This window comes from Strix uralensis, chromosome 24 (genome assembly GCF_047716275.1).
Source record: "Strix uralensis isolate ZFMK-TIS-50842 chromosome 24, bStrUra1, whole genome shotgun sequence".
In the NCBI taxonomy this organism is placed as follows: domain Eukaryota; kingdom Metazoa; phylum Chordata; class Aves; order Strigiformes; family Strigidae; genus Strix; species Strix uralensis.
In genome coordinates, this window is record NC_133995.1 from 7,505,013 (window position 1) to 7,514,951 (window position 9,939).

At 45.3% G+C, this 9,939-nt stretch overlaps 1 protein-coding gene across 3 annotated transcripts in view; it reads left to right on the top strand.

Annotated features, from left to right (window-relative positions):
• SRGAP2 (SLIT-ROBO Rho GTPase activating protein 2) overlaps positions 1 to 9,939 on the top strand; it is a 114,318-nt gene that overhangs the window by 96,576 nt on the left and 7,803 nt on the right. For 2 of the 3 annotated variants that reach the window (XM_074893548.1, XM_074893549.1), the window contains exons 19-22: positions 1,472 to 1,551; positions 5,756 to 5,936; positions 6,356 to 6,502; positions 8,605 to 8,932. In XM_074893548.1, coding sequence (XP_074749649.1) covers positions 1,472 to 1,551; positions 5,756 to 5,936; positions 6,356 to 6,502; positions 8,605 to 8,932 — 736 coding nt within the window. Of the gene's footprint in view, positions 1 to 1,471; positions 1,552 to 5,755; positions 5,937 to 6,355; positions 6,503 to 7,701; positions 8,281 to 8,604; positions 8,933 to 9,939 lie in introns of those variants that run through there. The other variant, XM_074893550.1, reaches the window with a different exon arrangement.

Here is a 9,939-nt window from a genome sequence, read left to right on the forward strand (position 1 = left end):
CGTTCCTCTGGCAGTGTATATTGGTGGCACTTTCGGAGCCCTCGGGATGAAACCAGCAGCCTCGCGCTTCCCACCGCAGCATCCCGGGGCTCGCATGACAGGGAGACCGAGTCTGCAGCAAGGACAGGTTTTTTGGTGGGAAGTGCTGTTGGAGGCATGGATAGGAAGAGGCCCGTGCTCTCTGTGCAGTACTGGGATCTTTAGCGTTGGCTATATGCGACATTACTTCACAGTCTGTGTGAAACTTTAGCCCTCAATGCTGTGTTCCTCCTGGGACCTCCATTTGGCTTCAAATTCTTCTGTAAACTTTATTAAGTAGCATGAAGGCTTTGCAAAGGATGGGAAAGGTTGATTCCTGAGGTACTGACTCAGAAGACGGTGGGGCAGCTTCGTGTCATGTGGATTAAGCATAATGAGACACCAGAATTATTCAAACATTTTACTCCTCCTTTTCCATTTTTTTCTTTTTGAAAGAGTACAGGAGGTAGATCACCAAAGGGAGAGCACTTCCCATCCGTGATCACTTTAACTGTGGCAAGGTCAAAACGAGGGATGAAATTATTACCGTGTGAAGAGAATTAGAAGTCACCTTTAACGAGTTACAGCGTAAGAGTGCAGCAAATGCGTTTTGATTTTAGCAACAGCATCTGGTAGGATGAGGAGCAAGCACTTTTTTTCCTCTAAGATGAGCAGGCAGGGCAGGCAGCGCTGCCAGCTGGCAGCAGGTCTGCAGAGCTGCTTGGGAGAGGCAGTGGATCGTCTTCCAGTTTCCTTTCTGCTCCTGTCCTGAGGGAACTGCTCGTGTAGCTTCTTACAAAAACATAACTTTGGTTGCCACTTGTTGTCTATTGATCCTTTCAAAGCCTTTCTTCATGCAAACATAAATGAGTACTCTTGGTGGTTTAGGTGCTCTGTAAATAAAGATTCCAGGCAATTATCTGGCTTTGGGAGTCGTTCAGTGAACAGAATGGCACGATTTAAGATTGTGATGAAAGGGAAGGAGGGAGATGACAAACTCAGACCTGGAAATATCATTATGAATTGAGAAATAATTTCCCCCAGGAAGTGGCAGCTATCTCATCAGTCATCTAACGAGCTAATTAGAGCAGTGGAGAATACGGCTGAGGGACTAATTCTGGCATGGCAGAGAGGAGCTAGACCCAACATGCCACTGCTGTCTGACTTCTTAACATCTCCAGAAGTCCGGGTTATAAGATCTGAGGTTGGACTTCCCTGACAGCATACAAGAAGGTCAACGAAGATGTTTGGTTTGCTTGATCAAATAAGAACTCAGCTTTTTAGACACAGTGACTTTGGTATGTGCAAATGCATCCACAAAATGTCTGTCACGGCGGCGCCTAGGTATTGACTTCCAATACAGATGTTCCTAGATAAGTTATCTTTGAGTTTTGTAAATGAGGAAACTCAATTTCTACCACTGTAAAGCACCGTTTGTTTCCTCCTGTTGTAGTGAAAGTCCTCACGGAGAGAGAGCCTCAACAGAAGATTCGGTTCAGGACGTGACGGCTGAACACCACACCAGTGATGATGGTATGCAAAGTCTATTAACTCCTCGGTTAACTGGTGCAACCTGCTGTGGGGGAGGCAGAGAAGATAGTGCCTTGCAATTTAAGTTCAAAGTTTAGATCCAAAGCAGAGTTCAAATCAGAATAGTCACTTGAAACATCGCATACAGCACTTGATGCCAAAAAGTGAAAAGGTCTGGGGTGAACAAGGATCTTCAGAAGTTACCTGACTGTTTTTAAAGTATCCCTTTTTTCAAGGGTATCTCATCTTAGCAGCAGGCCTGGGCACACTCCCCACTTGCATGGCTGACTGAGCTCATCTGTACCTGAGAAGGATCTTCAAGTCACGGGGGAAGCGTGGAGCCAAAGGCTGGATATGTTTCAGCATGCGCTCCCGCTCCCCTCTGCGTGTGCCAGGCGTTTCCCCTTTCAGTAGCTTTGGCAAGGGAGTTGGGAGTGCTTTAAGCCCCCGTGGTTCTGCTTTAAGGAAGCAAGCAAAGTAAAATCAAAATCTTTGTCTTCCACTGAGAACCAGGTTTTAGGGTGGAGGGTCCCAGTAGCCCCTCTCATTGATAACTTTTGGATCTCCTTGGGGAAACTCTGTTACATTTCTTGTCTGATCGGTGAAAAAGGGTGCCAACGCTGAGATTTTCATGATAGTTCCTAAGGAAAAGGTGACACTGCAGTCTTGGAGCGTCTGTTGCTCATACTTTGAAAGCTGCCTCCTGCGATGGGGAACGCCTGCATGGGAGCCCCATCCAGGGCAGAGAAAAGGTTACGTTACTGATGGGAAACGGTGATCCCCAGAATACTGACCAGCATGTAAAGCAGAGTGACCAAAACAGGACAATGGTTTTATTCTTGGGTTTGGCCCCTTGCAATTGTCTAAGCAAGTTCTGGGATGGTTTTACTGATTATGGCCTCAGTTGTAAAGGTGGGAAGAAGGTAGCGTTCCCTTAAAATGAGGTGACATCCTTTTTGAGCTGGTCTTTAGGAATTTGCTCAGTTGCCCTGCCATGTGCTCCTGTGCTGCTTTTTGCTCTCTTTGCTCCAGCAGTTGCCTAACAAACCTTTCCCATGGCATTGCTGTGCTCCAGCTGGCTTCATGGTGTTCACACACCAATAACAAAGTAAATGATGTTGAGCACTGCTAGAAACGCTGGAAAATCAGTTCTCCCTTGGCAAGGTGAAGCACTGTCAGGGCAACTCCTCACCAAGATTGTTGGGAAGAAACACAAAGCCTACAGGAATGAAACATGAGTTCACTGTCTGTCTTGAACAGAGGGTTCTTTCTGAAAAGTGTTAGCTTTTTAATAATGCATGAAAACGTGTCCTTTTTGAGTTTGTACCTAAAGAAGGAGCAATTCCATTGCTGTAATGAAGGAAAGACTAACTCGTCCCAGTAAAACCCAGGACTAAAGCCTGCAGGCTGATACACCATGGTGTGTACTTGCATTGTTTCTGTATGGGATTTTTAGGTCACTTATGTGGCTGAGAGCGTACAATGATGAGAAAATGAGCAGTTAGAGATTAGAGAAGGACAATGTTTTACAGCCTCTGGAACTAGATTGCATGGGGCCCCTGAGCAAGGTAAAATTCGGAGGCTTTTTGGATGGAGTTCTGCAACCTACACGGAATATTCCATAGGAAGCATTTGGGAGGGAGCGTTTGGCACCGAAGCAGAGGAGGGAGCTGGGCCTCTATCTCTTTGAGGGAGCAGCAAGGTCTGGTTAACTGAGGAGTCTCACATCCTTCTAATTGAGCTGTGCAGTGTCACACCTCGGGCATACTTGTCAAAGTGCAGCGTACAACTCACAACTCAGTGGGACGGATGTTCTTGGGTTTTTCTCACTCCTTCAGTCTCGAGACCATGGCCCTTGCTGCTTTCGCTCATCCATGAGGCTGGCACTAGTCCTCCCGAAGTAAAGCTGCCGTCGCAGCCGCCTTCACTGAAGGAAGGAATCGGGTCTGGGGTGAGGGGCGAGGTCGTGCTTTGCAGAGCATCTCTGCAGTGCCCCGTCAGCCTCGCTGTACGAGTGAGTGGACACTTCACTTCGAGACAGGCATAGGAGGTCAGAAATGCTGAAAGACAAGCAGGTCGTATGTTCATTAAATTATGTGTATGAGTGGAAAGATTTTAAACTGCTGCTTTCCTGCACAGGCTGTCAGACTGGCAGGGGTAATTGTTTGGCTTAGCCTTATTGCTCTTTATTCATACAGCTTTCTTCTCTGAGCATAAGTGTAGTAGGAAAAAGCTACTGGAAATTAGAGTCTAAAATCACTTCTCTGGACAAAAGCCAGAGTCCTAAAAAGCAAATTGGAAACATAAGAAACCTGAGTGCCGCACTCATCTGGAACAATAAACACTTCTTAATGAAACAGATGGAATTTACAAAACCACGCTCCCATCCCCTTCATAAATGGAGGGGGACACCCAAAAACCAGCATTATCCTTTTTTTAGTGTTATGAAGAAGCTGGCTCCAGAGGCAAAACAAGCAAGAGGAAAGAAGGAGCCAAAACCAGATAACCATGTGCTTTGGGGAGTCTGGAGCAAGGCGGCTATCGCGAGCTGCAAACGTGGGCCGGGCTTTTCTCACCCTTGCAGATATCCCGCTGGTTGCTGAGGGCTGATAACGGGGTTTGTGAGAGGCTGACCACAGGCTTACCTGGGATGTGTGATTTGACAGAATTCTGAGCTGCCTGGTTTAGTAAGGGAGAAATTAATTGCTGGGGGGGTCGATCTAGCAGATCCTGTTGCTGGTTGTCCTCAGCGCTCGGTCGCTTCGTGCTTTGTAACACAGATGCTGGTGGGGCTCTTTGGTGGGGGATGTTTCTGCTCTGCTCTCAGCCCGGCCGATGAGACGGTGGCACGGCAGCCTCAGCTCGCGCGCATGGGTTTACACGATATATTTTCTCAAGCCCAGCTACTACCTTGCCTGCCTGCGGTCCGCCTTGGAAGACCTAATACTTGAATGTATGCTCTCCCAAGGAATATTTCTAAAAGCTGTGGCTCACGTTTTCCTTCCAGTCCTTGTTGGCTGGCTGTTGCACTGTAGAAGCTTCCCGTGATGCAGAGGAGATCTCGGGACAAAACGGCGTATCTTTTCTTCTCCTGGAAGATGAACTGCAAGTCTTTCTCCCCAGGAAAAAAACTCAATTTCTGTGCACTGCTTGGCTGTGTTAAAGCTCCTTTAAAGTAATTAGAGGCTGAAGTCCGCTGGGGCCATGTGACTGAGCTCATCTCCCTTCCCCTGAAGTCTGTCTAGAATTGGGAGCTGGCTTAATAAATATTTAGACTCAAGCAATGGCAGATTTTTCTAAGTCTTAAAAATAATCCACGTGAATTTCATATTGATTTTCCCGAGTGTCTAAATGCCCATATTGTCCCTGTGTATAATATCAGAGTCCTACAGGGGCCCAGATTAGTGGCTGGTTGCAGACACAGCATGGCTGTAGTTCTTCTGTGAGCTTTCCAAGTAGGAGCAGTCAGATTTGGAGCACGTTGTGCAGCTCCAAGCGCTGCGCTCGGCGTGTGCGCGGTGCAGCCCAGCTGTACGGAGCCCGGGGGAGCCGCCCGCTCTCCTGATCGCTGCGCAAACCGCAGCGGTGGAGGCACTGAATGTTTTTGTTAGCTTCCATGACAGTTCGATGAATAGCACGGCCTCCCGCGGTGCCAGAATCCGGTCTCCTGGGTCAGGTGAACCTCACAGGCAGCACAAATTTCCTTCTGAATAGATGCTTTATTTCTAAAGCAGCTTGGAATCGGAGGATGTTTCCCTCCCTAAATGCTAATAACAACTCCTGCTTGCCTGCCCAGGAGGTTTAATTTAGCTGCGTTTAAGAAAGCCTACCATAGGCAGATTTTTGTCTGGAACATACCTGATTACCACCCAGCTTTGAAATTTTTTTTATTTTAATGAGATACTAATTTTGCCATTGCTATTTCCATCTTCATACTCTTGAATTGCTGTAAGTGGGTTGATGACTTGGAAAACGTGAATGTGTCCACCACGTAGAGATTAGGTAAATGCTGGATGGCAACATCCTCATATTGTAGGGGTTCCCCTCTGAATCTTGCTGCTTCAACTCTCTGCTGCCTTAAGAAGCAACGCTTTATCCTCTATCCATGGTCTCATCGTAAGCTGTTTTATGGTAGGTTTAAACTGTTGAATACTTACCTGAGCCCAAGTGTTTAGTGAATTGTTGTTTATTCCCTTCTATCTCCTAGAGTGTGAGCCCATAGAAGCAATAGCGAAGTTCGACTACATTGGCAGGACTGCACGAGAGCTGTCCTTTAAAAAAGGAGCTTCTCTCTTACTCTATCAGCGGGCCTCAGATGACTGGTGGGAGGGACGCCACAACGGAATTGACGGCCTCATTCCTCATCAGTATATCGTCGTTCAAGACACGTATGTTACCCTTGAAGCCCTTCTGCAGGATGGGCTTGCTTAAAACTCAGGTGTGGAATGAAGTGTTTGTGTCAAGATGTTGACACCGGGTGGGGAGAGTTCATCCTCCAACCTCCCCTGCACAAAGGGAGTCCTCCTGAAACAAGCAGCTCCGCAGAGGTGTAGGTGTCCGTGTATGTGGAGGGGTGATGTAAAAATTGTTCTGGTGCTGCCAGCCTGTTAAAGCTGCAGAGCCGGGATCTCCAAGTTGCTCACAGAAATCAGGCTCTCTCGTTTGAAAGATATGTAACGATTCTTAAGAGAAGGATGTAGCACGGTGCTGTTTTCCTGTACGTAAGTTGACATACACAGTGCTGTATTTGAAATTCAGTGCTGTTGGTCCTGTTTGGGTTGTGATTTCCTTCCCTCCTCCTTCCTAGTGAGGATGGTATCTCTGAAAGATCCAGTCCGAAGTCTGAAATAGAAATAAATTCTGAGCCACCGGAAGAAAAAGTGACTGCTAGAGCTGGTGCCAGTTGCCCAAGTGGGGGTCACGTCGCAGACATTTACCTTGCAAACATCAACAAGTAAGAACAGCCTTGCATTTTTTTACTTCACTGTAAAGATCTTGGTGATGAGTCCAGTAAAATGTTTCCTTCGCTGATGAGCGCTGCCACCATTTCTCTCTGCTTCCCCCTCTTCTAACTTGCTCACATTTTGCTCTCCTCTCTCTCTCTGTCACCAGTGTGGCCAATGCTCATTTAAAATCCCACTGGCTTCTCTTCCCTATCCCTAAGGTGCCATCTGTTCCCGTTTTCCCAAATATGTCCTATTTTATAAGCTAAGCACACAGAGAAAGGGAGGGGAATAGCAGAACGAGTTCTTGTAATCATGTATTCCCATTTGTTGTTGTGTTCTGTGATTTGTTATGTCTCGTTTACATTTAACATGTTTTGTTTTATGGGGTGGGGGACAATTTCTTCAGAAACTAGTGTCACATTTTGTGCTAAATGACATACCTTAAGTCCCACCATCTGGCATTGCCTGTAACATGCTTTCGTTTCTCCAGCACTTCTCACCTCAGGTTACTAACCATATGCTTGCAGTGAAACAACACACCTCCCTGTTGCTCTAACTTCACCTCCTCAACCACAAATTGTTACTTTAGCCAACACTCGACATAATAAAAGAACTGGGAAATTAAGCTAGTAACAGACTAAATTTCTTGATCTGTTATTTAATTATTCTAGAGCAGACTTATCCCCCGTATCTTTCTGATCCTTTCCTTAGTATTAAAAAACCCCACCTCTCTCTATTGTGCAGTGAAGGTATTAATATGATAATTACAGTTTTATGGGAGTGGATATCTTTAACCTTCAGTTAACTTAATAGAATGTAGTCTGTAAAGGTGTTAACAGAAATGCATCCTTTTTAAAGGTTTGGACCTGCTAATGGCCTACACAGAGCCTGGTCCTTAGTTTATGGGAGTCGGCAGAGCTCCACTGATATCTGCGAAGCTATGTTAATCTGCAGCAGCTTGGGATCTGGGCTTTCTTTTGTGATATTTATTGTCTGAGCCATTGAAGTATGCCGTTCTGCCAGTTACGGAAAGATTTGTATAATGAACAGACCTGTGTTGGAGCTTCACCATCTGCTGGTTTTGGTAGTGTTGTATGTAGTGTTTTTAAGAAGCCTGGGTAATGTCCACTCCCGTTTTTTTCCCTTAGTAGGGAAAGTGATATTTAGCAATAGTAGCATAAGACTCATTTTGTTGTTTTTTCTTTAGGAATGAATCTTCTGACCTATGTGTGAACAGACTTGAGCAAAATTAAATCAGATGGTTTCGCAATGACAGTTGTGCCACCCACTGAATTATTATTTGGATGCCAAAATCCTACTGGAGTTAACACTTTCTTGCAGTTATTCATGGGGCTGGTGCTATATATAAATGGATCCTTCCCTGTATAATGGATGCCAAGCTTCAGACCTTTGGCATAAAGTATTCTGCTGCCTTGGCCTTCGTATGATTTGAGTGGAATCGTGCTGTCAGACTGCATGGTGCTGGGGTAGAAACTAAATTGTTTGGACCAGCTCATCCATTTGACATCATCTTTTGGTATATCTGTAGCCCAACATAGATAATGCCTTGTGGTCCTGCTAAAGCAATGAAAAAGAAACATCTGTTACCACCAGCAACTATTGGAAATGATCATTAACCCCAAACTATGGGGTTCTTTGCTTGCCAATCTCTGAAAATAATAACTTGATGCCTTGGGCCAGGAGCTTAGTAGACTTATACTGTGTCCTCCAGTCAAAAATTGTAGCTCTGCTCTTCTAATGTAATAAAAACACATCATCAAAACCTGTTGATGGCACAGAGGGTTTTTTTTGTTCAAATATAAATTCTTTTCCTCTTGACCAAGTTAATTACGTTCCATCCAAGTTTTCTGGTTTTGCTATGAATGTGCACAGCTGCCAGAAACTCAGTCTTGTTGTTAGAAGTGTTAAACTGGAATGATTTATAATTTTACTGTTTCACTATGACTCCTAAAATCCTGGGTGTATTTGTAATCTGGGTATCTTTATGTCTCTTCCCATTGTCCTCTGTGTTGTTTGGGGGGATATCTTCAAATTACAGCCCGTTATGTGTACCTGCTTGTATTGACTTGTTTTGCTTTTGTGACTGAAGGCAAAGAAAGAAACCAGAGTCAGGCAGCATCAGAAGAGCCTTCCGTCAAAGTGACAGCCATGGACTAGGTAGTTCAATGGCAGAACCAGCCTCCCCAGGAGCCATAGCCGGTTCCAGACCCTCATCTCAGCCCATTATGAGCCAAAGTCTTCCCAAGGAGGTTCCAGATAAATGCTCCATCAGTGGCCACGGCAGCCTCAATTCTATCAGCCGACACTCGTCTCTGAAGAACAGGATAGACAGCCCGCAGATCCGGAAAACTGTGACAGCAGGGAGGTCCAAGAGCTTCAACAACCATCGGCCCATGGACCCCGAGGTTATTGCACAGGTAAATAGGAGTGCTTTGCCTTAAAGATTTGTTTTGGAAACTTTGGAGTGTTGGATACAATGAGATGTTTTAATGCGAAGTCTGATTTAATCTCGTATCCCTTCCCCTCTCTCAGTGCAGTATTAACTTACTACACAGCTTGAGTCTAGTCTTTCAACCTCGCTTTGTGCAAGTCACTGAGGCTGCTTTCATGAGTGAAGATAAACAGTCAGGTCCTTCCTCCATAAAAACTTGGCCTTCTTCATTATTCAGAATTTAGTTTCAACAATAAAAACGTCCATTTCAGAAAGTTACACGGATTGCAAAGCTGTCAGCAAAAAATTAAACAATCATAACTTCAAGACATGAGAAAAGTAAAGTCTGTAGTGTCAATTTAACATTCTCCTGTCAGTTGTGCAAACTTGCCTGTGGTTAGACATTGGAAGCATATGGAGTAGTACAGTCAAAATAAAAGCAGGCTGCTGAGTTGTACAGTGCTCACAGTGGCATCTTTATATGCTTACAGGGTTCAGTGTGCGATTAGAAACCAACTTTGAACATAGGACTGCTAGTTTTCATTAGTTATTTATTTAGACAAGTGCCTTGAAATGAGGGCAGGCTACCGATGCGCATGCAGCTGTGCTTTAGCTTTGCAGAGAGCTCTGCTTTTGGGACTGGCTCCACACACTGACCAGACAACAAGGAAACGGTCTTCTCAAGATTCCTTCTGTGCAGCTTAAAGGGAGAGGTGTTCTCAGTATTTTTCTTAGTCTTTGCTAGTTTTGACACAGACTGGTTTAGTGCAGATCTGTCGTCTCTCTGCATCTCTGTGCCCAGGGATCTGTCCCATCCCTGAGGCTGGGAGCACACGCTGCCACAGCGGTGACTGTTCACAAAAACACAAGTGGTCTCTTTGCATCCAGGATTCGGTGGTTTCACAGGTAGAAAACAATTGAAAGTCAGACTTTGATTTGAACAAGTGACAGCTACTAATGGGGTGACTGATGGAAATGTTCCAGATTTCCCTC